This window comes from Podarcis pityusensis (genome assembly GCF_964106645.2).
Source record: "Podarcis pityusensis genome assembly, chromosome: 1".
Taxonomy (NCBI): domain Eukaryota; kingdom Metazoa; phylum Chordata; class Lepidosauria; order Squamata; family Lacertidae; genus Podarcis; species Podarcis pityusensis.
The window spans coordinates 118,507,543-118,535,064 of NC_138028.1; the positions used below are offsets into that span (position 1 = coordinate 118,507,543).

The following is a 27,522-nucleotide window of genomic DNA, read 5'->3' on the forward strand; positions in this document are numbered from 1 at the left end:
AAGAGACTGACACCAAAGGCCAGAGGCAGGAGGCAGAAAAGGACTGAGAACAGTGCACACACTGAGAGAAGTGCACACACTTCTGAATCCAGTACACTCCCAACATTGGTTTGGGAAGTGCTGCACACACGACGTTCGCCACACAACCCATATCTATCCTCTCGTTCCTTGGGAAATGCTGAGGTTTGATCCGTTTCCCCCAAAACTAACTTCATTTCGAACACAGAAAAACAACAACAACATCCCTGCCCGTCTGGACCTAGTTCTGTTTTAAGCCAGTAATGTGTACACAGTCTTACTTAAGTCAACCCCTGCAGACCACGCAAGGCTACATTTAGTGAACAATAAGGAAGCTGAAATCCAAGAGAGGCCAGGTCCCAAGAAAAGAAAAAGGCAGGAGAATGTGAATTAAATCTAAGCTAGGTTCTGTGCTACCAAAACGGACTACATCCTGCACAACGTGACTGAAGCCAGGCAGGATCTCTGTACTTCCAACATTTAGTTCATCTGTTTCTTTGGTGGGGGAAAAAAGATTTTGCTCCTGTCACACAAACACACACACACACACAAATACCGTCAGCTGGGCTGTATTTATGTGGCTTTTGTTGCTTTCCTCAACACATGTCACAGGTTTTTAATTACTTTTGCTATTTGTGGCACCACAATAGCACTCAAACAGATCTGGTTTCCAGGGTGATTATGCAAGCCGATGTAGAAATTTGAAAATAGGTGGCCTCCAAAGAGCTTATTATTTTAAATGATATAGTATAACCTGCCGGTGGGTAAAGCCAACACTTGGGGATGGAGGTGGAGGAGAAACAAGCAAGGGAGACAATAGGAGGCAGAGGTGCCGGGGATCACAAGTGCTGTTGCACTCATGCCCTGGTTGCGGGATTCCCATAGGCATCTCGATGGCCACCTTGAGAACAGGGTTCAGGACTATATAAACCTTGGCTTGATCCAACAGGGCTTTCCTTAGGTTCTTATGAGCATGGTGGAAATGGCTTGCAAAATACTCGCAGTCATTCATAGCATTAGGCTTAAGGCAGATGTTCCATCCATATTGGTTAATCTTGCTCTAGGAATGAGACGGCTTGAGAGTTTAGTTCCACCATGAATGATGCTGGAATGATTAATACTCACAGGCTCCCATCTTATGTATTTTGACCTGGGAGTAAGGGAAAGGACCCCCGGACGGTTAAGTCCAGTCAAAGGCGACTTTGGGGTTGCGGCGCTCATCTCGCTTTCAGGCCGAGGAAGCTGGCGTTTGTCCACAGACAGCATGACTAAACCACTTCTGGCGCAACAGGACACCCTGGTAGAAACCAGAGCACATGGAAACGCCGTTTACCTTCCCGCCGTAGCGGTACCTATTTATCTACTTGCACTTTGTGCTTTCGAATTGCTGGGTTGGCAGGAGCTGGGACAGAGCAACGGGAGCTCACTCCATTGTGGGGATTCAAACCGCCGATCTTCTGATCGGCAAGCCCAAGAGGCTCAGGGCTTTATACCACGGCACCACCTGCATCCCTGACTTGGGAGTAAATCCTACTGAACACAGTGGGACTTAATCCTGAGAAACGCAGCACAGCATTGTAACAAAACGAATAAAGTGAAAAGAGCTAAAGCTCCCAATAGTTGATTCTCCCTTCTTGACTTTCTTGCTTAACTTCCGGGGGTTTCTTGTCAGAGAGGGTCCACTGATGGATGTGGTACTTCAGCAGCTTCCTGACCATGCCAAGCGTTGATGCCAGCCTTGCTGACCACCGAATTAGGTGTCTAATATGTTTTCATTGTTTTTTAAAAAATAATAATCAAAAAGGATATTGAGCCATCAAAGCCGGACAAAGCTGATTATTTGGCATGAATATGCAATGCATCATAACAAAATCAAGTACACCAGCATCTGTGAAAATCAAAAGTAACAGAACGTTATACTCCTGCATGCCAATATAATTTCCCACCACTGCAAAATATATTGTTCCCTCTTCCGCAGTAAACAGCACAAAAAGAGTTATACCAGATGTGTTTTGCACATTAAAAGCAATTAATTAACAGTGCGATCCTAGACATGTCTTGTCAGAAGCAAGTCTCTTTGAGTTCAGTAGGACTTGCTCCCAGGTCCAATACTCAATGTACTTAAATCCCACTGAATATCATGGGACTTATATCTGAATAGACATATAAAATTGCACTGTAGATTACAGTAACTTTTCTTGAATCCTAAGAACTGCAAGGATCATTCTGCTTGCAAAATGGGGCTTTCCAGTCTGCTCCCTTTTATCTGCACACAACAATTGTTTCCAAAAAACTTTCTTCCTTTTGCCTTTTTAAGGGCAACACAAGAAGATGGCAGGCAGTTTTTTGAAATAATTAGCCACCGGCTTTGCTGTTGCTATGCCATGGGTTGCTTGTAAGTATTTTACAGAGCTCTAGCTAAAGATGTCTCTGACTAGGAGCTGGGAGAAGAGGGCACAGGAATTTGGGGAATTAAACACAGACACAAGGTCCAGGGAGTGGATTGTGGAAGCAGAGGCTCATGAGACAGATGGATGGAGGAAGCAGAAGCAAATTACGGGTGGCAGGGAAGAAAGTGGCAAGGAAATGAGGAACTTAGGAATAGGAGAAAGAGCTAAATGTATTAAGCAAGGAGGCTTGTATGTTGTTAGCAGGAAGTTGGGGAACAAGCAAAAGAACCTGGGATGACTGGATGTATGGGCTAGATATATGAAGGAGCAATATATAGTTCCAGTCGAAATAAAAAAATTCCTTCCTGTAGCACCTTAAAGACCAACTAAGTTAGTTCTTGGTATAAGCTTTCGTGTGCATGCACACTTCTTCAGATACACTGAAACAGAAGTTGCCAGATCCTTCTATATATTGAGAAGGTGGGGAGGGGTATTACTTAGAAGGGTGGTGGGAATCGGAGATTGGCAGATATCTGAGATGAGCCTGTTGACGACTCTTAACGACTGTAATAGGTCTTACAGGAAAAGGCAAGGGGTGAGAAGGTGAGAAATGGCTTAGTCATGTATAATGAGATAAGAATCCAATGTCTCTGTTCAGACCAGGTCTCTCCATTGTTTTAAGTTTGGTAATGAGTTGTAATTCAGCAGCTTCTCTTTCCAGTCTATTTCTGAAATTCCTTTGTAGTAAAACATACTTCAGAAATAGACTGGAAAGAGAAGCTGCTGAATTACAACTCATTACCAAACTTAAAACAATGGAGAGACCTGGTCTGAACAGAGACATTGGATTCTTATCTCATTATACATGACTAAGCCATTTCTCACCTTCTCACCCCTTGCCTTTTCCTGTAAGACCTATTACAGTCGTTAAGAGTCGTCAACAGGCTCATCTCAGCTATCTGCCAATCTCCGATTCCCACCACCCTTCTAAGTAATACCCCTCCCCACCTTCTCAATATATAGAAGGATCTGGCAACTTCTGTTTCAGTGTATCTGAAGAAGTGTGCATGCACACGAAAGCTTATACCAAGAACTAACTTAGTTGGTCTTTAAGGTGCTACAGGAAGGAATTTTTTTATTTCGACTATGGCAGACCAACACGGCTACCCATCTGTATATAGTTCCAGTGTTTAGGAGTGACTTTCATATGTTTTTAACCAATCAGTCAAATCTTTCATGGAAAAAAATGAATCATTTTAATCCTGGATATTCCCCCTGAAATCAACTGGCTCAGATCAAATTTATGTGGTCCCCCAATGCCCTCTAACGCAAAAGGAAATGTATTTCAGTGGAAAGCGTACAAAAAACGATGGCTGTTTGCCAGGGCATTGTTTTCACTGCTACTATGCAAACAAACTGATTAAACAAAACAAAAACAAATTCAAAGCAATGCAAAAGGGGGGGGGGAATCAGTGATTGCAGATGTTTGTGATCTGACAAGCAAAGAGAGAAACGTTGTGGTTCAAATTTCTAGTTGCCTGCTAACAAATGGAATACTGCCCCAAGATATTTTGGAAAAGGACTGTTTCAAAATACTTTTCAAAAGTGAAGTTGTACTGGAAGGTTTTGGAAAATAAAACAAAATGTCCCTAAGAGAAACTGCAAACTTGATGCTGGACCTCCCTTACTTTTTAGGGCACCACCGAAAGGTTGTTTCAAGGTTGTAGCTCTTTCTAACACACACTGAATGCAACAGCGACACTCAGTACAAAAGCAAGACCGAGCCGCACTCTCGGCCAAATAATCTGGGTGCTTAAGCCCCAGTTTAAATCGAATGACTGCAGTTTGGAAATGTCGGATTGCAGCATTCACTTCTTACGTTGATCTACAGCTGCACCGACATCTTTATTTAAACATTCTACCTGTTCCTTCGCTTAACGCTGATTCGAGACGCATTGTTTCGAGGAAGTGTTCTAGAATTTTCTCAGGCGTTCCTGACATCACGATATACCTGAGTGAAGGAAGAAAAGAAACAGTGACCTAAAAAACCACTCTGAGCTTGTTGCATAGAGAAGGTGAATACGAGTGTAACAAAGCACGCACGCATGCGCACACACACACACACACACACACGTGTGTGTGTGTGTGTGTGTGTGTGTGTATAAAGCTTTAGCATAGGAAAGATACCCAGTGTAGAATATCTTTATTTAGTAGCTTCAATTTGAGAAAAAGGGGCCAAAAAAGAGAGAAGTGAGTTGTTTCTACAGGAGAGGGGAACAGAACAGCCAGCAGAGCAGTGGAAATATGGGACGCAATAGTGACACCCAAAAGCAAGCACCTGCCACTAGACAATTTGAGTGGCGGGCATTCCCCGCTGGGGCTAGTAGGGTGGAAAGCAAGGAGCCCCACATTAGATGGAGGTGGAGCCAATGACAGACAGAGCTAACTCATTCTAGCTCTGCCCTCATCTTCCTCTTTCTACAACAGGCAACAATGAGACTAAGGAGGAGGAGGAGGAGGAAGCTGGCAGTCTGTGCTGCACCTTGGATGGGCAGCATGTTAAGGCAGGTAGTTGGTTGAGGGGCAGATTGAGGCTGGTGGGCTGGTGACCCATTTGTTCTCAATAAGCCAGTCTCCCTCCACATGACAGTCTACAACAGTCAAGAAGAGAGCCAAAGCATGGTCAATATGGCCGCTGGGTCAGTTGGGGTGGGAAACAGGCACATTTAGGAACAGGGCCAGCTCCTTTGCTCTCTGGACTTAAAGGCAAGATGGCGCACGAACACACACACACACCAACCACCATTCTACATACAGAAGCAGACCAGGCTAGCCACTGAATCTTACTGCGACACTGGCAACGGGACAGTGTCCTCCACCACTGCCAAGGGCGGCAGACAAACCTAGGGGTTGCAGAACTGGGCACACGGCACAGTTCTGTCCTCCAGCAGAAGTGCACAACTGGGGGTGGGATGAGGGAATCTCAGGAGGAATGGCAGGGGGTGGGGGTGGAGGCTCCCACAACTCATTCACGAACGGACACCCAGTATCCGACACCTGAGGCCGCCATCTCACTTTGCCTCATAGTCAAGCTAGCCTTGATCAGAATGAAGTTCCTTGTGATGTGCTGCTTTGGGATCCAAGCCATGACGTTTGCTTGAGATGCTTCATGTGTGGTCATCATCCTACATTACGCATTTGTAAGTGTGTTTGATTTCTTTCTCTCTCTTTTCACCCCAATGCTCTGCGATGGCCAATGGCAACAGCTAAGATGTGATCCCAAAAGGGAGGAGGGGTGGGTCATGTATGGAGTTGCCTCTTGCCTCTTGTAGCGTTTGAATTATGAGGGGAAAGGTCCTTAGGAAATCTGTACCTTCTCCCCAAATTGAGCCAGCTGGCTCGTATCCTCAAGTAGCCCTCGAAAAACGGCAGCTAAGGCAGCCATCATGAAAGAAGATAACAGGCCCCATTTGTCACTTCTCTGAGCATCAAACTATTGAGGTTCACTGAAAAATAGGAACTTATCTATTAAGCTTTCCTATTTCCTTCCGCAGTAAATGGGTTTCTTTTAGTGAACCTCTTGGTTCTTCTTACAACTTTGCATCATTTTACTGCGTTCAAGTATAGGGGGAAATCTAGGAAACTTCCCCCCTAAAAAAAAAAAGAAAAAAGCTCCTGCTGAGAAATAAGTAGTGGAGCTGAGCTCCTGGGAGCTTCTCCTCACTTTGAGGACTGGCCATCATACGGTTCTTTTACCTGCCAGCCCTTTGGGAAGAGCTGCATTGATGTCCCAAGAATGCAAACCCCTTGTTAAGCCAAGTGCACAGAGAGATACTTGCAGAGATACTAACTGTGTGTCTTGGGGAGTGAAGCAGAGAAAGAGAGAGAGAGAGAGAGAGTTTGCTGTACTTTCAATATGAAAGTGGAAATGAAATTGTGGAAGTGGCTTGTGGTGCCTGGAGACTAGTTGGCAGCAGAACTCTGCAAGAGATCAGTCGGCAAAGAGAAGATGTGTTTGCCCGTAAAGGGAGAGGGGCATAGGGAGTGCTTCACAGTGGGCTCTGCTAGCAACATCCCTTTGAACACTGCAAGAGAGATGTAGCATTGAGGAACATGGAACAGACCCAAATTGCATCTCAGGTCATTTGTTCCCAATTCTTAAGCCTTTTTCAGCCTTTGCCATTTCCCAAATGAAAGAAGCCAGTTCTGGACACTGGTGCCTTGTGTACTGGGAACAATTATCCCAGAGACATGAAAATTGCTTATGATTACTCATAGGCACTTATAGGGTCTACTATATGCCAGGCATTGTATAGGGAACTGTAGTGATGTGCCCCAAAATGAGAGCCAGTGTGGTGTAGGGGTTAAGAGTGGTGGACTCGTAATCTGGTGAACCGGGTTCGCTTCCCCGCTCCTCCACATGCAGCTGCTGGGTGACCTTGGGCTAGTCACATTTCTCTGAAGTCTCTCAGCCCCACTCACCTCACAGAGTGTTTGTTGTGGGAGATGAAGGGAAAAGGAGATTGTTAGCCGCTTTGAGACTCCTTAAGGGGCGTGAAAGGCGGGATATCAAGTCCAAACTCCTCCTCCTCCTTCTTCCCTATTTTCCAGGGACAGTCCCAGATTTACAGAAGCTGTCCTGGTTTCTGATTTGATCCTGGAATGTCCCACTTTTCCTTAGGACATTCCTGTTTTCATTGGAGAAATGTTGGAGGGTATGGAGTTATGCAACCCCCTAAGGCAAGGGGAGAGAAGTACCTATGCAAACTTTAGAAGACCTCTGAAGGCAGTTCTTCAGTACATCCTCAATTCCTACCCTGCAGGAGTTGGGCCAAACTACCTGATGCAAGGTGACTAATGAGACAGATGTGCACTTTAGGAATTGGAAATAAAAATAATAAATTATGTTTTCTTAATAGCAAAATGAATGCCGTTTTAAAAGCATTTTTATCAGTAATTACTCTGCTCAGTAATAACATTCCTTATGGTCTGTGAACAGATTTTGCACTATTTACAGCGAGACCTACATAGAGTTCAGTTTTGACAGCTAAAGGGCCACAGCTAATGAGTTTGCAAGTTGATATATGTTGTGCGCTGCAGGGCATGTGACCAGCTGGTGATATCTTTTCAAATGCGACATAATGCACTCTTTTCAAAGGCAGGAAGAAAAGACTATTGGCTAAATAAAACCATTTGGAAGCGTTAATCATAGTCTTGCATCAACACGGTGGAATTAAATCATACTTGTGCTGAGGAGGCTGCGAATTTCCTTGATTAGGAGCCCTGTTTCCTGCTGGGATCTTCTCGAGTACCAAGACATCTTGGTCATGTTCCTTAAGTCTGACTGTGTTTGCTTCGACATCCTGAAAGATGATTTTTAATCATTAACACGCCAGATAGAAACAACTTGGTAAAAAGCCGTGCTGCAAATGAAAATTAAAAGGCAATTGATATATGGTTTTATACTCCTAGAAAAAGTATGGGACCCCATCCCAGGAAAGACAGCTGTCCTTTAGTGTTATTGGCATCTGTGGGGCAAGTTGTATGAAACTTGCATCTAACTTAAGGTCCATGTATTTCCAGCAAGACTGAAGTCAGTGTGGTGTAATGGTTCAGAGTGCTGGACCTCGGACACCAGGTTCAAATCCCCACTCAGCCATGAAGCTCATTGGGTGACATTGGGCCAGTCACAATCTCTCAGCCTAACATCCCTCACAAGGTTGTTGTGAGGCTTAAATGAGGAGGGGGGAAACCATGTGTGCCACCCTGAGCTTGCTGGAGAAAAAGGTGGGATATAAATTCAAGAAACAAACGAACTTCTCTTGGGTCATCAGGACCTTAGATCACAACATTGTGTTCAATTAGGTCGAGATTTAACCAACCTATGCAGCTTTCTCTACTTCCTTTATCTATCCATGAATCTTCCTGCATTACAGCTGAAGTGCTAAACACATTCTTTTTATCCAGACTCCATAGAAAATTAATCCATTTCCCCAGAACTCTTTTTTCGTGGTTCAAAGAGAAGGCTTCGCCTTAGGTTCCTTACAATACTTCAACTAAATCCTTCCCCCCCCCCCCCCAGTACAAAACTGCATTCAGATTCCTTACTAATGCTTAGCCAATTATGAGTAGTACTATTAGCACTATACTACTATCACGACCACTACTACTGGTAGTAGTAAGATTGACAGCCTATTCCAGTCGTAATCATTCTCTCCACAGCCAAGTGTAAGCACAATGGTTTCTGCAAAGTTCAGCAGTGTGCTCCACAGCCTACAACACCCTCTTTCACCACTGTTTTTACACCAGCGGTGGTGCAACAGCTGCCAACGATGACTTACGTCTGTGCACAGATGAGCGAGGGAACCTCGGGCGTGCGGAAACTTGAAGGAAGAGTTGCGAAACGTTCACAAGAGCTCTTGCGCAAGCTCTCAAAAGTTGGGCAAACTCTTAACTTACCCGCAGTATCCTATTAAAGTCTTCCTTGTCGACTCTCAAGAAGTGGCAGTTATCTTCTCGCAGAACAATGGAAGCAGCTCTAGGAGCATCGTTCACTAATGCTAGCTTGCCAAAATCATCGCCTTCGTGTAGGGTACATACCACGCCCTAAAAACAACAACAAGAAGAAGAAAAACGCATTCACACAGAGAAACCGTAATTGGGGAGTCTGTCCCATTGACGCTCCATGTGCAAACACAGGATTTCTAAGCCAAATACTATAACAAATGTATCTGGCAGGAAATTTAACAGCCAAAATAACGATGAGAAGACAATACATGGCAGCTGGTTATTACTAATGCTACAGAAAGGCAAGGGCAAAGAAAGAATGGGGTTTGTTCTCTGAAATTTGTTTCAGAGACAGACAGACTTCTGGCTCTGCTAATGGTGGCAACTTTCTTTTTATTTTATTTTTATAAAGTCAAATTTTTTAAATCAAGTTTGTTGAACAATAGACTGCCAGTTTCTGATATGTATTCCTGCCTGCTATCAGACTGCACTGTTAAGTCCCAGGGAGAAATGTAAAGTATTGCACTTGGGCAAAAAAAATGAGAGGCACAAATACAAGATGGGTGACACCTGGCTTGAGAGCAGTACATGTGAAAAGGATCTAGGAGTCTTGGTTGACCACAAACTTGACATGAGCCAACAGTGTGACGCGGCAGCTAAAAAAGCCAATGCAATTCTGGGCTGCATCAATAGGAGTATAGCATCTAGATCAAGGGAAGTAACAGTGCCACTGTATTCTGCTCTGGTCAGACCTCACCTGGAGTACTGTGTCCAGTTCTGGGCACCACAGTTCAAGAAGGACACTGACAAACTGGAACGTGTCCAGAGGAGGGCAACCAAAATGGTCAAAGGCCTGGAAACGATGCCTTATGAGGAATGGCTGAGGGAGCTGGGCATGTTTAGCCTGGAGAAGAGGAGCTTAAGGGGTGATATGATAGCCATGTTCAAATATATAAAAGGATGTCACATAGAGGAGGGAGAAAGGTTGTTTTCAGCTGCTCCAGAGAAGCGGACACAGAGCAATGGATCCAAACTACAAGAAAGAAGATTCCACCTAAACATTAGGAAGAACTTCCTGACAGTAAGAGCTGTTCGACAGTGGAATTTGCTACCAAGGAGTGTGGTGGAGTCTCTTTCTTTGGAGGTCTTTAAGCAGAGGCTTGACAACCATATGTCAGGAGTGCTCTGATGGTGTTTCCTGCTTGGCAGGGGGTTGGACTCGATGGCCCTTGTGGTCTCTTCCAACTCTATGATTCTATGATTTGTTATAATGACAAGAGGAGTTTTTAACTGTATCTAGTTTATCCTTAACACCAAAGAAAATATTTGGCTTATTTTATTAAAAAATCTCTTATGCCATTTATTTCCTTAAATATGTCATCAGAGTGGCTCACAGCATGCAAATAGTAACATAAATTGCAGCATAACTTCAGGTTTAAAAGGAACCACAGTTGTTTGGGTTGGACGCATGAAGCTGCATTATGCTGACAAGAGACAATTGGGTCCTCTAAACCCAGATCCATCTATTCTGGCTACTAGGAATGGGGAATTCACTCACAGCCTTTTCTAGCTGTTGGGTATGTCCTCTAAATCTGTTCTTGGGGTTCCCACAGAATAAGGGAGGGCGCAGAGATGCACAGGGAAAGAACAGGGAGCAGAAGTTATACTGGCTAAGCTGATATCCTTGTGCTAGTGGATCTACCACATTTTTCTGTGTATAAGATGCCCCCGCGTCCCTCTTTTTCAGGACTCCCAATTGAGAAAATGGGGGGGGGGAGATTGCCCAGACTTGTTGAGCTTTTTTGGGGGGGAGCCAAAAATCACTCACCTGCAGGACCATCACAGCCAATCACCCGCACATCGACAAAGCCACCAATCGTCTGCACGCTCAACAAAAGCAATCACCCGCAAAAACACTCCTGTTTGTGGCAGCCACCAATTGCCCATCCCAGCTCTCCACTATCCATGTATGAGACGACCCCCGATTTTTAGCATAATTTTTAAAAATAAAATAACCTCGTCTTATACACAGAAAAATACGGTATTTGGCTGGATACTGCCCATTGCTTCCACAGCAGAAAACAAACATTTTCACAAGACACATATGACTGCATGCGCACATTCTCTTACACATACAAGCTGTGATAATTTTAGGCACATCCAAATGACAACCATTTTATGCCGGCGTTCCATTCCAGGCATCACCTGTACATGAAATATGAGAAATACTCAGAATCTTAAAACAGTACCTTGCCATAAATGACTACATTTACTGATCCTTTCAGAATAATGTACCAAGAAGTTCCTTCTTCTCCCTGATTAAATACTGCAGAAGAGAGAGAGAGAGAGAGAGAGAGAGAGAGAGAGAGAGAATAATGTAAAGTGGCCAGGGAGGAGAGGCAGTAATGAGATTTATTTACTGAGAAAAGAGGAACATTCAACACCTTAAAAGCACAACAGGGGGGTGGAATCCACAGAAGATTGAAGTACTGGGGTTCTGAGGTGGTAGAATGCAAAGCACAAACAAGATACTTCTTCTGACGACAGCTGAGTATTCAATGTTCCTGTATGTAAAAGCTCCCTGGGAGAAGAAAACTAACTCATGTTTGATGTTTTCTTGTGTTCTTAGTATTTTGTTGGGAGCCGTCCAGAGCGGCTGGGGCAACCCAGTCAGATGGGTGGCATATAAATATCATCATCATCTGCATCATCATCACACCAGGAAGTAGGTTCAGCTAGAACCTCTCTCACTGATTTTCTAAGACCTCTTCCTTGAAAGGACTTTTCTTTTTGGCGTGGGGGAGCATTCAAAATCACCCCCCCCATTTGAAGTCTGAAATGGTACGATCCATTCTGCTGCATGTGCAGTCCCAGCTTAACAATGCTATTTGTGGCTGGATGGTTACGTGGGAGCTGGTTGAAGCTAAATCCTTCGAAGACAGAGGTCCTGTGGCTGGGACGGGGCGATATGGGATTGGGGGGGCAACTCCAATCTCTTGCGGGGGCGCAATTAGTGCCAGCGCCGTCCGTTAAGAGTTTGGGTGTAATCTTCGACACCTCCCTTTCCATGGAGGCGCAGATTGCAGCTATAACAAAGGCGGCATTTTTCCATCTCCGCCAAGCTAAGCAGTTGGCTCCTTACCTCTCTCACCCTGACCTAGCCACTGTGATCCACGTGACGGTCACCTCCAGACTGGATTATTGTAACTCGCTCTACGTGGGGCTGCCCTTGAGACTGACCCAGAAACTCCAGCGGTTGCAGAATGCGGCAGCGAGACTCCTTACGGGGTCTTCGCTGCGAGATCACATTCATCCGGTGCTATACCAGCTGCACTGGCTCCCGGTGGAGTACAGGATCAGGTTTAAGGTGCTGGTTTTAACCTTTAAAGCCCTATACGGCCTAGGACCCTCGTACCTACGGGACCGCCTCTCCTGGTATGCCCCACAGAGAAACTTACGGTCTTCAAATAAAAACATCTTGAAGGTCCCAGGCCACAGAGAAGTTAGGCTGGCCTCAACTAGAGCCAGGGCTTTTTCGGCTGTGGCTCCGATCTGGTGGAACACTCTGTCACAAGAGACCAGGGCCCTGCGGGACTTGACATCTTTCCGCAGGGCCTGCAAGACAGAGCTGTTCCACCAGGCCTTTGGCCAGGGCACAGCCTGACTCCCTCCCTCAGCAATCTTCGCGGAGCTCTGGCCCAATGGTTGCCAGTGGCTTGAATTAATTAATTTTATAACGAATGATTTTAGACTGTTGTTTATGCTGTACTTTTGTACTGTTTTATTGTTGTTAGCCGCCCTGAGCCCGGCTTCGGCTGGGGAGGGCGGGATATAAATAAAATTTATTATTATTATTATTATTATTATTATTATTATTATTATTATTTCCAAGCAAAATTATTTGGAAGTATGCACTATGAAGATCCCTATGACATACTACCAAATAAATACGGATGGAATAAGCATCCTGTTTTGAAAAGTGGACATTTCTAATTCACTCTCACACAGAACAAAAAGGAACTATTGAATCCTGATTAACAAAGACTGAGTCCAGTATCAAATTCATCCCATACATAATGGGATTTATCCAGGGCTTTTTTTTTCAGGGGAACTCAAGAGAAACTCCGTTCCAGCACCACTCTGGTAGGCGCCATTGTCCTTTGTAAGAGAATGAGGGAAGCGTTCATGGTGAGTTCTGGCACCTCTTTTTCTAGGAAAAAAAACCAGCACTGGATTTTGTCCAAAGTTGAGCATGCAACAGATCTTTCCTTACCCTCTTCCCTACAGCCCCTCATACCCCACTTCCAAACTCTCTCCAGAGGGTTTGAGGAGATCTGCCAAACTTTGTGGGCTGTGTTAAACAGAACTGCAATGGAAGTCCAGAATCAGGTAAAAGACTCTTGTACTCAGCCACTCAGGTAACATCGGATACACAAACCAGTACAAATGGCCCAGCAAATTCCTTAAAGTTTTGTGCTCTCTTTTTTTGCCCTCACGTCCTGAGTTTTCAATTGCAGTGCCAAAAGCAATTAGGTCAATACAGTTAGCTCAAGTGTAAACCTGTGGTAAAATTAATTTCACTTACAGACGGTTCCTGCTTTGGGATGTGACTCAAACACTAGAACACCTGCTAGCTCCCGCTTTACCTTGAAGCAAGACAAACAACAAGCATTATAGTTTTGTTTTTACATCCTTGACTTGTGTAGTTATATATCAACTCATAGGAAGGGGTGGGGGAGGGTTCAGAAGGGAACGGGTGCCAAAACAGTCACAGAAAGCAGCGTTGAGCATCTTCCTCAGTGTAGGGTCGCTATTGCATCTGTTGTGGAATGCAAAGAGAGTATGAGAAGTCATGCAGAAAGTACATGACTCTCTAAATAATTTGGTAGGATTTAGCAGAAAGTGGCAGACAGCAGTCTGACATAGTGCTATGGGATCAACATAATCAAACCCAAGAGCGTACGAATTCCTTGTATAAATGCAATTATATGGAGGACACGAATTCAGACACCACATGCCCACCTAGTCACTCTTATATTATATATATAATCCTTTATTGGGCATAGCAAACCACACATTATCAAGCAGATACCGTATGCAAATTGTGTAAAATACAAGCTCAACATAACAAGGTTTGTCCCGGTCAGATCTTTAACTCCAGAGAAAATCATTTTGCATAACTAATACAATACAATACAGCACTACCGAATCCCCGATCAATTAAGAACCACTAATTCTCTTTATAATGACCCAGTCTTTCTACATGGACAGCACTCAAAGTGCTAGTCACTCTTATATATGTATGGGCCCTTCCGGATTGCTAGGTTTTGTTTTGTTTTTGAAGTATATTCTGCAACGTGTCATTGCAACAACAAGACAGTAATGGTGGATATATACTAGACTGTTCGCGTCTAATTCCACTTTATAAATTGTTCTGCAATCTTTCCCCAAGGGTTATTGCTGTTGGGGCACTCTGGCACTATAGTGCAATAAAACTCACACAACCCCAGAATATTCGTGATATATAAAAAGTGCTGGGGTTTCAGCAGGTAGTAACGGGACATGAAACGATGGAAAATGAAGTGTTAAGTTTGCCCTGAAACTTATTTTTCAGCTGCAAATAGTATTTAAAGTGTGATTGTGTGTAACTGCCCAGATACCATCATGAACACAAATCATCATGAATGTGTAACAAAATGATTGGCTGGGACAGAGCTTGTCCTCACAATCCAATACTATGCCCCTTTTGTACCCATATAGAGTGAGGCATCGGTCGGCTACAATTCAATTTACCGGTATTTATTTATTTGGCATTAAGGGTCACAAAATATAAAATGCTCACTGTTGTTGAAAGATGAGACAAAGCTTTAATGTGCAGAAGTTCTTCATATATAATTTCTAGGTCATCAGCAGTTCTCTGGCCAGGCCTATGATAAAGCATACACAAATATTACAAACTGAATAACAACAGAATATCACAAACTAAATTTAAGTGAACTGTTTGGCCACATGAGATCAAGGAGTTTGTTTGTGGTCTTATATTTATATTCTACCTTTATTTCGTCAAAGAACCCAAGGTGACATGCATGTGGCTGCAGGAAGTCAGCTGTCCAGACACTGATCAGATCCAGCCCTAATCAACTTCTGCAAGATGGCAGCTTTACGGGTTTTCAGACCATACTACCTGACCATAGTTAACTGATTTAAAAACTAATTGCTTCCATACAAGAGCATTTTGCAGTCAAACCAGATTAATTGTATTCACCAAAGCAAGGCAAAGGGTAAAGGGATGCGGGTGGCGCTGTGGTCTAAACCCGAGCCTCTTGGGCTTGCTGATCGGAAGGTCAGTGGTTCGAATCCACACGACGGGGTGAGCTCCCGTTGCTCTGTCCCAGCTCCTGCCAACCTAGCAGTTCAAAAACACACCAGTGCAAGTAGATAAATAGGTACCGCTGTGGCAGGAAGGCAAATGGCATTTCTGTGTGCTCTGTTTCCGTCACAGTGTTCCGTTGCACCAGAAGCAGTTTTGTCATGCTGGCCACATGACCCAGAAAGCTGTCTGTGGACAAACACCGGCTCCCTCGGCCTGAAAGCGAAATGAGCGCCGCAACCCCATAGTCGCCTTTGACTGGACTTAACCGTCCAGGGGTCCTTTACCTGACCTCACCAAAGCATCCCCCAAAATGATCTCTACCTGGAATCAGATAACTCCCACCTCTTCATAGCTAGGGTAAGGAATTTTGGGCTTGCTGCCTTGACGCGGAGAATACCTGTTGCTAAGGAACCACAGCAGGAGAGGACCATTGTGTTATGTCCTGGTTAAGGGCTTTGCAGAAGCATCTGATTGGTCACTGTGGAGAAACAGGGTCCTGGACTAGATAGGTCTTTGGTCTACTCTAGCGAGGTTCCTTTTACATTCTTACAGGGTGCTTTTCTCTCCATCTTTCTCTCTCTCTATTAACAAAAACTCTGCAAAATGGCTGACTTTGCTTTGAAATGCTTCAAAACTCAAAAGAAATTTTCCCATCGTCCTGGCCAGAAGAGTCACACTAAATAGAGGTGTATTTGCCGCCCGTGTGAAGCTCCCTTCTTTGCAACCGACCGTATAAATAATGTATGAGGGAGGAAGAGAGAGAGGGAAAGAGAAAGGTTTGTGGCACTACCCAGCAATCTTTTCACTCAGCAGTTACGGTATTTCATCTTTGCCAAAAAAGAAGTGGGCTGGAATTTCTCATTTAAATAGATGTAGCCCCGGAAAAGGTCATTTGGAATCTAAAGTGACTTTACCTCACAGATCTGTCAAGGAAGCTATTTTTCATCAAGTATGCCTATAACAGAGTTGCTAAACTTTTCTGGAGCCAGAATCTCAAAAGCAGGTTTTTTTGGGGTGGTGGTTTCTAATTGGAATGTATTGAATGAAGAGTCGCTTTTAATTTCTGGCCCATGAATACCTTTCTGTGGTAGAAAAGTCTGCAAAAAAAGACAAGATCTCTCGGCTGAACTGCTGTGTTTGAAAAACCCAGTTGACAATGATATCATGACACACAGGAAACTGCATTTTGTGTGTGCGTGTGTGAGAGAGAAAGCATTACATTATGACATTATGAGTGTCTTATGTTAGTCGATATAAAGCAAAAGCTGCCTTAGTACAGCTACGGGGTTATTTTGGTGGGGACGCAGGTGGCGTTGTGGTCTAAACCACTGAGCCTCTTGGGCTTGCCAATCAGAAGGTCGGCGGTTCGAATCCCCGTGACAAGGTGAGCTCCCGTTGCTTTGTCCCAGCTCCGGCCAACCTAGCAGTTTGAAAGCATGCCAGTGCAAGTAGATAGATAGGTACTGCTGTGATGGGAAGGTAAACGGCATTTCCGTGTGCTCTGGTTTCTCTCATGGTGTCCTGTCGCACCAGAAGTGGTTTAGTCCTGCTGGCCACATGACCCGGAAAGCTGTCTGTGGACAAACGCCAGCTTCCTTGGCCTGAAGCGAAATGAGCGCAGCAGCCCCATAATCGCCTTTGACTGGACTTGATTCTACACTATTCTGCCAAATAACTTGAATCCTATGCACACAGACTTGGAAGTACAGTGGTACCTTGGGTTAAGTACTTAATTCGTTCCGGAGGTCCGTTCTTAACCTGAAGCACCACTTTAGCTTACGGGGCCTCCTGCTGCTGCCGCACCACTGGAGCACGATTTCTGTTCTCATCCTGAGGTAAAGATCTTAACCTGAGGTACTATTTCTGGGTTAGCAGAGTCTGTTACCTGAAGCGTATATAACCCGAGGTACCACTGTATATATTATAGAAATCAGTGAAATTTTCTTCCAACTAAACACGACGAGAACCATCTGCAAAATGGTTAAAATGCAGGCAAAACATTTACTAACTTGCAATGGGACATGTTTGAAAAGTAGCAGAGAATAACAGCAAAATGAAAAGACATACTGTATAAAACTGTATCTCTAGTTGAAACATCTTTTTTTCTTGTTATAATTTTCATCGGCAAAACAGACTATGGTTAGATTTTTTCCATTCAAAGGCATGTTTTATTATTCATTCATTTATTACGTTTTCAGTTTAACATTAATAAATTCCACCACTAAAAATAAACAATCTACATAAAAGTAATAAAACTGTATAAAAAGCAGATCAGATGGCAGTCAGTTTAAAAACATAGTTAAATTTTAAAACGGAGATTAAACACAACGCAACAGGCAAAACGGAAAAAAAGCCCTGTTTAAATAAAAAGGTTTTTTGCCACCTGCCCGAAACCGAGCAACAAGGAGGCTAAATGAACATTAATTTTCAAAATCTGGATATAGCCACTAAAAGGCCCTTTCTTGATTTCCCACCAAATCCACATTAGTTGTTGGTTGGACAGAGAAAAGAGCTGCTCTGGAAAGTCATATCTGGTGATAATTACAAATGTGACTGCTACTTGGGCATATTTGAAGATTGGCAGGCTCAAGATCAAAACGCTGACTCTATTTTTCCCCTTTCCATGTCATCACTACCTTTTTAAAAGAGCACCTAATTAGAAGTTTTTAATGGTATGGATATCATCTTTTTATTATTTGCTGGCAGTATTTCAACAGTGCAGTTGCAAATGCGCTTTTTATTTTATGTGTGAGCACGCTTGCATTCATTTGGGGTGTTTTTTTATTGGTTTTGGTAAGCAGCCACGCAGGTATAAGCCCCTAAATTCCCACTGCATTAACGACCTGCTTTTTATCTGGTAGACATGCCGTTCTGATTCATATATACTTTAAGCTTTCCTTTAACACGAGTGAAAATGTCACACGGTCTGTTGCAGAGGCACCTCAGACTTGTCCAGGTATGGGAAGATATTAAGCGGTGTGGTGCACCAATGATGTAGATTTCTCGGATCCTGCTGTGTGAAGACCTACTTTCTGCAGGAAACCCGTTGGGTGAGCTTTGTCTTAGTTATACCTAAGATAAAGTAAATGGGAGGTTCCAGGAGAAGCAAACTACACATTAGTGGAAGGGAGAGCTTGGTTGAAATTACATGATCAATGAACACCGTTGGCTGCTTGAGTAGTCTATCAAGGTCACAGACACCGAGTTTCTCTGTTGCTGCCGTGTGGACAAGAATGAAAATTGTATCTCGGTATATAAGCACTGCTGTGCCCCACAGTGCCTGCTTATCCCTGTTCTTACTGCAAACTTGAATAAACCTCTGTCCAAGAAGAAAAAAGATCAGGGTGAAGAGGACAAGATGACAGTCAATATAATTTTATTTAGGGTCTACTATATGCCAGGCATTGTACAGGGAACTGTAGTGATGTGTCCCAAAATGAGAGCCAGTGTGGTGAAGTGGTTAAGAGCGATGGACTTGTAATCTGGTGAACCGGGTTCGCATCCCTGCTCCTCCACATGAAGCTGCTGGGTGACCGTGGGCTAGTCACACCTCTCTGAAGTCTCTGAGCCCCACTCACCTCACAGAGTGTTTGTTGTGGGGGAGGAAGGGAAAGGGAGATTGTTAGCCGCTTTGAGACTCCTTAGGGTAGTGATAAAGCGGGATATCAAATCCAAACTCTTCTTTAAAAATAAATAAATAATTTTTTTATTACATTTTCATAACTTTAACTACAGTGGTACCTCGGGTTAAGTATTTAATTCGTTCCGGAGGTCCGTTCTTAACCTGAAATTGTTCTGAACCTGAAGCACCACTTCAGCTAATGGGGCCTCCTACTGTCGCTGTACCGCCGCTACACGATTTCTGTTCTCATCCTGAAGCAAAGTTCTTAACCCGAGGTACTATTTCTGGGTTAGCGGAGTCTGTAACCTGAAGCGTATGTAACCCGAGGTACCACTGTAATTAATTTCAAACTTCAAATATGTTATACATTTCTCTTACAACTTGACTTCCCGCCTTCCCTTCCACACTGTTTTTATATAAACAGAACAGCCTGTGGATGCGGGGCCAGCCAGGGCAGGATGCTCTGAGCGGTCTGCCTGCCTCCTCCCACTCAGCTGCCCTACAGCTGAGGGGGAGGCAGCGAGCGGACCATTTGGGGCAGCATGGAGCCTGTGGGCACCCAAGCCCCTGGGTCACTCCCAGGAGAGACGTGTGGCTTGGGCACGCTGCAGGCCCCACAGTAAATGCTGCCCGGCATTTTGTCACCCCCCTCAGTGGTGACACCCAGGTCAACCTGCCCCCACTGCATCCCCCTTCTTCCGCCACTGGGCTGAGCAGGCAGGGGGATGCCCCTGCGGGCCCTGCTAGGGGCTAGTGGGCCACAGTACTTGACAAAATGTCTTGGATGTGTGGGATGTAAGAATAAGGTGCAGTCAAACACAAGATTGCTAGAGTAGACTTGAAGGTTGTCTCAGTCCTCCAGCCGGAACTTCCTGCTTTCCAGGACTGAGACGAAACTTCCTATGTGTAACTTGAGATGGAGTAGAAAGAACCAGAACCACAGGCTGGCGACCATCTTGTCTCCTCTTGTCTCTATCGACGCCATCTTAATAACAGCACTACTAAGATGCACCCTTGGCTCCAGGCCAAGAGAAGAAAAAGGGGGCTTTCTCCCATAAGGAGATCCACATTTAAGCTATGTTATAACCTTTTAAGTCTGCCTTCTGGGAACCTTTGTGTGAGCAGATGATTACTTGTGAGTAAACGTTTTATACAGAAGACTGTGTAGCGTCTTATTTTAGGAGGGATTAAACAGGGAAAATACCAGGAAATATTTACAGAGACTCTAACGAGTCTGAGCAGACTATCTGTGTGTGTTTAAAAAAAGGGGAATGTTAACTCTGCTGATTTTGTTGAACTTGTAAAGACAAGTTGGGATAGGATATCTTAGGCAATATATCCTCCCCCGCATCCCTAAACATTCCCACAGGATGCTGATACTGGCCTGCTGTATGTCTTGACCTTAAGGGCTGATAGTGAGAAGGAGGGGAGGGATTTTAATGAGAAAAACGGTGCTGGAAAAAGAGTAAATCTGCTCCCCCCAGTGATCAAAATCGGGCTTTCCCATAACTGCTATTAGTATTTTTAAAGACTGCAAGAGGTCTTGTAACATGCCCAGTACGGCACTTGGAAAACTGGGCAAAGTAGCAAGAAAGGATCCATAGCCTCATCACACAGCAACTGCGTATTACAGTTAGCAATTTCCTTGTTAAATACTGGATTTGATTCATCGTTTTTAACTGCTTGAATTTGTGCAATCAGCTAGATACAGATTAGTAAATAAAAATTCAATTTAGGTTGTCATTTAAATTTAAAAAAATAAATAAAGTCACAGCTTTCAAAAAAAAATTCTAGGCGCATAACTATGGATTTCTACTCGCAGCTTTGTTGCTTGCACTGAAAAAGAAGCTAATTTTACATTTCTAGCAATGCATGTTTTTAACAAGGAATGTGGCGGGTGGCAGGGAGAGAAACAACCTTACCAATAGCAACAAGAGTCTGCCAATTTTTCCCCCTTACAGCTTTCTTTTCTGCCTTCTTTTTTTAAAAAACAACAACAACACTACAGGCTTTCTTTCATCAATTGACAGTTAAAACGTAGCAGTTAATGTAATAAATAGAGAATTTTTAAAGTTGCCTGTCAAAACAAGTGACACATTCTGCAAGTGAGTTTCAAATTGGAAACAATAGAAAGCACCTTTTAAAGCAACAACGTCATTATACAATCAAATGCTCAAAGTGATCTTTTCAGCACGTTTTTTCTTTCTTTTTGAAATTGCATTATTTCTTTCACGGTAATTATGCGAGTTTTTTGCATCCTCTTGGAGAGTTGCATGTCAAAGGCAGCAGCTGTGCCGATATGCAAATAGGAAGTATTTTTTCAAGCCAATACAGAGCCAATATTCTACACCTCTTGGAAACTTTCATCGTATGGCCAGGATAACTTGTCAAAACTAGGGCAAGTTCCCACATATTAGACAATAAATCGGTGTCTGGACTGTACCGCGGACTACAGATCAGGACTAATATGATAGGGACCATACTCAAACTTGGACGACGAGGAGGAGGAGATTAGAACTTTTCTCCCTCATATATAGATTTACATATGTGGGGAACAGTGGAGTACAGTCGTACCTCAGAAGTCGAACGGAATCCTCGGAAGTCGAACAGAAGCTCCTACAGCCAATCGGAAGCTGCGGAACCTGTGTCAGACATTCGGGTTCCAAAAGAACGTTTGCAAACCATAACACTCACTTCCGCGTTTGTGGCATTCAGGAGCCAAAACGTTCGACTTGCAAGATGTTTTGACTTCCAAGGTACGACTGTATTCTCACATGGACCCCCAGTGGCAGTTGGAAGTGGTACAGTCCAGCCAATGGCTTATGCCCTTACTTGCTTCTTTCTAAGAACAAGGCCCATTAAGGTAACTCAAATCCTCTGCTGGGTCAGAGGTCTTGCCATACTCCAGCGAAAATGAAAAAGGCCATCTGAGACCCATGGGGGTTTTTTTTTGTACCCAGGTAGATTGTCCAATGCAGCGGTTGGCAATTTGGCTTGTGTTGCTTGTGATTGTTAGGGTTTCCCAGTTGGATGAGTGATATTTGGTTTGGCATTCCACACCCCCCCCCAAAAAAAACTGCTCCACAACCGTGGGCTCCCCCCCTAAAAAAGCTCAACAACTCTGTTCCATCTCCCCCCGTTTTCTTAAATTTGAGAGCGTCTTATACATGGGGGCGTCTTATAGACGGGAAAGTATGGTAGTTTTATGTTATCTGTATGCAAACACAAAAAGTCACATGAGGTAAAATTTGGAGGTGGAAATTCTGTGGAACTTTTGGAAGAATTTTTGGCTACCATTTTAGGTGTGCATGGAGTCTAGATAATAATAATTAATAATAATAATAATAATAATAATAATAATAATAATAATAATTTATTTATACGTCACCCATCTGGCTGGGTTTCCCCAGCCACTCTGGGCGGCTTCCAAGATTAAAAATACATTAGCTTATACTGAAGCAACCTATAGGATCAATTCTGAAGTGGCTAAAACAAACAGTGGTATACAGGTAATATTTGGAGATATTAGATCTATGGAGCTGATTATGAATGCAGTGGGACATAATCCCGTCCCCCCAAATAAAATCAAACTATAGAGAGCTACAGTTCCTCTCAGATATTACTGTAACTACTCTGAAGAAAAGGAAGACATTCGACTCTGTTATAGATATATTAAAGGGAAAGGATATCCCTATTTCATCTATTAATATAGCTCTACGTCCCACACATTGGCTTTCACAAACAGAGGGTGTAAGTGTGAAAACAATAGTGTACCCTCTTTTCTCTTCACATCACATACAAATAGCATAAATCTATTTGTATACATCAACGGAAGAAAGAGAATTAACAGAATGAATGTCTTCAAGGAGTTTCACAATTCTGGTGCCAAGATGGAAAGGCCTTGCCTCTTTGAGGCCTTCCAACATCCTGCAGACTGTGGAGAAAGGCAGAACTGGTCCTTCGAGAAAGATCTTATTCATATACAACAGGGATACTGGAATAGATGCCTGCAACTTAAAATACAAAGGCTACATGACAGCATGACTCATACTCAGGATGATGAGATGAGAAGGGAAGCAAAGGGGTAAGGACAAGAAGGACCCAGAAAGCTGAAGGAATCTTTGCAAGCGACTTTCCTCAAGAGACTGCTGGAAGAAATCAACAAACTTATCCAAAACAGCTTCATACAGTGGTACCTCGGATTACGTACTTAATTCATTCCGGAGGTCCGTTCTTAACCTGAAACTGTTCTTAACCTTTAACTAAAGCACCACTTTAACTAATGGGGCCTCCTGCTGCTGCTGCACTGCCGGAGCACAATTTCTGTTCTTATCCTGAAGCAAAGTTCTTAACCTGAAGCACTATTTCTGGGTTAGTGGAGTGTGTAACCTGAAGGGTATGTAACCTGAAGCGTATGTAACCCGAGGTACCACTGTACTCTCTCTTACGCTCCAAGCTGCATGCACCTCTCTTTTATTTTACCTTTGGCTTTTTAAATACAAAGAAAGGAAGAAACTGAAAAGCAACCTCAAATTATCCTATCCTTTCAAATCATCCTATCCTAAGTAGGTTTCTCACAGGAGAAAGGTGTCAGGCAAATCTTGGACTGTGGCCATAGAGTTCTTGAAGGGCAAGTGGCAACCTAGTTATCTAGCAATGGGAATAAGGCTCAAGGTTTGAAATGTATCAACCTGCTGTCAGAGACAAGTCAGTAATTGTTGATTATCTTACGGCTTTCTGAGGATCATCCTCATATGGGCGTCTGGTCCAATCTGCGAGAGGAGAAGCATGGTGTCTTGCAGTTCTTCATCGCATTCTTTCTTCTCTTCCTCAGTTGGCATCGGGGCATCTTCATGCTCGTCGTCCAAAAACCGATAAAACAAGTATTTGTCCTGGAAGTTTTGTTCTTGATCCACTGAAAACATCAATACGAATGTAACCATTAGCAAAGGAAGGCATTATAGCTTAAATAAGGTATCATGGCCCGGAAGCCTAGTTCTCCAATGGGAGAACTTCAAAGTCACTGTCTTCTGATCATTGCATCAGGGCAAGCATTTTGGCTTGCCAGAGAGAACGATCCCCACCCCTCCATAGCTGTCAAGTGTCCCTTATTTGAAGGGACAGTCCCTTATTCCAGCGCCATGTCCCGCTGCTGTCCCTTATTGATGGATGTCCCTTAAATGTCCCTTAAATGATGTCCCTTAAATTTCAAAGGAAGCAGCTCCTCTCCCTCCCTCCCTGCCAGCCAGGGAGGAGGGAGGCTCCAACTGTGTTGCTTGGCTGTGTTGCTCACCCAATAAGAAGTCTAAGAACGACTGGGGGGTGGAGCTTGCATGCCTTGTGTGTGGCTAGTTAATGCAAGCTGAGGAAGTTTTTGAATGCTGGACGCCATTTTGTTGCATGTGCTGCTGCAAAATTTGCAGTGCAAAGCCAGGCCGGGGAGCCATCTTAAGTTGAGGCTGCATAGGCCTTGTGGTGCATGTGATTCAGATTCTGTTCAGTTAAACCTCTTGTTAAAAAGTTGGTTGGACAGTGTTCTCGAAGCTACCAGCATGAGTTTGACCAGACTGCAGGAGGACAGGAAGACTGGAGTGCCTGGAACAGGTGAGGCTGCAGGTCCCTTATTTTGGCTGCTGGTCCCTTATTTTCAAGGCTGCTGGTCCCTTATTTTCAAATCTGTAAGTTGACAGCTATGCACCCCTCTCCTCCCCTCAAGCACTGTTCTGGTGGTTTCCCAACTCCCCGAAGCCAACTGAGTGTGTGGGCAGGGGTGGGCAGGGGGAAATCCCCATTATGCTAGCATAAATCCTTCTCATGTAGTACCTGCATAGTTAAGACACACTTGCCTCTTCATGCATTCAGTCTGACCACATAAGGGGTGTACATGCTTACGAGCCTCCTTGCAGTTGGCAATGCGAGCCCCTTCAGAGATAAGCACGAAATTTGGCAGTGGAGGAGTAGGGCTGGTACACAAAGGAATGTTGGGGGTTGGTGTGCTCTTTCTGCCCTTGCATAGTCAAGAGGAACATCTGCACCTCCATCGTTCAGTCCGGACACTGAGGTCCAGCACCAAGGGCTTTCTGGCAGTTCCCTCACTGCAAGAAGTGAGGTTACAGGGAACCAGGCAGAGGGCCTTCTTGGTAGTGGCGCCCGCCCTGTGGAACTCCCTCCCTTCAGATGTGAAGGAAATAAACAACTATCTTACTTTTAGAAGACATCTGAAGCCAGCCTGGTTTAGGGAAGTTTTTAATGTTTTATCGTGTTTTTAATATTCTGTTGGGAGCCGCCCAGAGTGGCTGGGGAGGCCCAGCCGGATGGATGGGGTATAAATAATAAGTTGTTGTTGTTGTTGTTGTTAGAGGGCCATTATCTCACCAAACATTTCTATCTATCTATGAGCAAGTTCCTAAGTGCCATGACACTGTTAGCATTGCACAATCCCAAAGCATCACATAACCTAGAGTTACGCACATGTAAGTATGGGGCTATTTAATAAAAACCCTCCTTACTGCTATAAAACTCAATGGGTGGTAGCCAACTATTCAACAAAATCCCACCAGTTTACAAAAGAAATGGACATTAACCGCCCTGAGATATTTTGATGAAAGGGGGTATAGAAAATAAATATTTTTTTAATTAATTAATTAAGTTGAGGCAATAGCATACCAACCCCCTTCCCCACCATTTGAATTGCACAATCCAAATTTCCCAGTATGTACTCAAATCCCTCCCGCAAAATACTGACATTCCAAAGACACTCCATAATATTATGTATTTTCACAGATGGTTATGCTCCTAAAAGAACTGTGATCCCTTTTGGGATTGCTAAGGAATCTATGCCATGGATCTAGTAAAGTGTTTTCCAAACTTGAGTCGCCGGCTGTTTTCAGACTACAATTCCCATCATCCCTGACCACTGGGTCTTGTTAGCTAGGGATGATGGGAGTTGTAGTCCACAAAAAAACAGCTGGAGACCCACGTTTGGGAAACACTGATCCGAGTGGGAGGAATTTCCTATAAAGCAAAAGAGCTTCTCTTACCATGATTGAGAACACCTTCCTCCAACAACACTTGCCACATGCCCACCGCCTGTGTCCGTAAATGAACGCACGAACTCTGCTGCATTATCCAGTCTACCAGTTCTGTTCCTACACAGCACTGTCTGAGGAAAGAAATACATATTTTTTTAATGTTTTACATCATCTAATGGTTTTAAACATTTGATATATAATAACTATTTATAAGTAAATGGAACCAGGTCAAGAAAGGGACTTTGAAGAAAATGGCAAGACACTAGATACAGGATTATGCATCACAGGTTTCCCCTTTAAGCCAGGCATAGGCAAACTTGGCCCTCCAGCTGTTTTGGGACTACAACTCCCATCAGCCCTAGCTAACAGGACCAGTGGTCAGGGATGACGGGAATTGTAGTCCCAAAACGTCTGGAGGGCCAAGTTTGCCTATGCCTGCTTTAAGGAATGAGGAAAACAACCTGGAAAACATTTGCCCCCAATCCTGGGAAAACATGAGAGGCCCCCTTTATCCTTCCCGCCTCTCCCAAATTCTCCACACACCACGGAGAATTCAGAGGGAAGACTCTCTCACTGAATGCCAGGTTGGAAAAATGGACTCCCCCTTGGTTCTCTCATTTTATACTGGGCTTTACAGAGATTTGGAAACAATGGCACTCTCTCTCTCCTATCACAGCCTCTGGTGTCCGACTTCACAGAGCAAAGTGGGGACCGTTCACTCATTTGAAGGCACTTGCTTTGCATCCTTTCCTCCAGCAGACTTGGGAGAGGGAACAGTCAGCCTTTCTGGGTCTGCAGAATCCAACGGCAACTAGTCTGCCCTCCCCAAGTCTCCTGGAACTTGATGAAGGAAGAGGGCCATTCAGTCTGTCTACTGTAAAGGTACAAGGGTAAAGCGAGTGTGTTTCAGAGCATGGAACCGAGTGATAAATAACTCTACCCATGCCATCTTCTGAAGGCCCTCAGAAGCAGCAGAAGGGATTTTCACTGCTTTCAACTACAGTGGTACCTTGGTTTAAGAACAGCTTAGTTTATGAACAACTTGGATTAAGAACACTGCAAACCCGGAAGTAGGTGTTTTGGTTTGTGAACTTTGCCTTGGAAGCAGAACATGTTCTGCTTCCTGTTGAGTGTGTTCCATTTGTAAATTGAGTCCCCCGCTATTATGGGGAAGCACGCCTTGGTTGAAGAATGCTTTGGTTTAAGAATGGACTTTTGGAATGGATTAAGTTTGTAAACCAAGGTACCACCATACAGTGGTACCTCTGGATATGAATGGGATCCGTTCCGGAGCCCCGTTCGATCCTGAAGCGAACGCAACCCGCGTCTGCGCGTGTTGCGATTTGCCGCTTCGGCGCATTACATCATTTTGACTGTCTGCGCATGTGCAAGCGGCGAAACCCGGAAGTAACGCATTCCGTTACTTCCAGGTTGCCACGGAGCGCAACCCGAAAGCGCTCAACCTGAAGCAACTTCAACCCAAGGTATGACTGTATCTGGAAAGGCTGGGACAAAGTGAGAGTTTGGTCTCTCATCTTCCTCGAATCTTCTGCATGTGCCAGGGGATTTAGGAGGACAAGT

At 44.1% G+C, this 27,522-nt stretch overlaps 1 protein-coding gene and 1 long non-coding RNA gene across 3 annotated transcripts in view; one reads left to right on the forward strand and one right to left on the reverse strand.

Annotated features, from left to right (window-relative positions):
• The window catches only part of RAPGEF4 (Rap guanine nucleotide exchange factor 4), a 175,495-nt gene that overhangs the window by 36,186 nt on the left and 111,787 nt on the right, over positions 1-27,522 (reverse strand). For both annotated transcript variants that reach the window (XM_080973326.1, XM_080973327.1), the window contains 9 exons: positions 25,951-26,072; positions 23,642-23,825; positions 14,758-14,842; positions 13,501-13,561; positions 11,165-11,241; positions 8,868-9,014; positions 7,653-7,771; positions 4,331-4,419; positions 1,828-1,906 (listed from right to left, as the gene is read on the reverse strand). In XM_080973326.1, coding sequence (XP_080829452.1) covers positions 1,828-1,906; positions 4,331-4,419; positions 7,653-7,771; positions 8,868-9,014; positions 11,165-11,241; positions 13,501-13,561; positions 14,758-14,842; positions 23,642-23,825; positions 25,951-26,072 — 963 coding nt within the window. The remainder of the gene's footprint in view (positions 1-1,827; positions 1,907-4,330; positions 4,420-7,652; positions 7,772-8,867; positions 9,015-11,164; positions 11,242-13,500; positions 13,562-14,757; positions 14,843-23,641; positions 23,826-25,950; positions 26,073-27,522) is intronic.
• LOC308458739 overlaps positions 15,266-27,522 on the forward strand; it is a 395,423-nt gene continuing 383,166 nt past the window's right edge. The window contains exon 1 of the long non-coding RNA XR_013977635.1: positions 15,266-15,361. This is a non-coding gene — a long non-coding RNA (uncharacterized lncRNA). The remainder of the gene's footprint in view (positions 15,362-27,522) is intronic.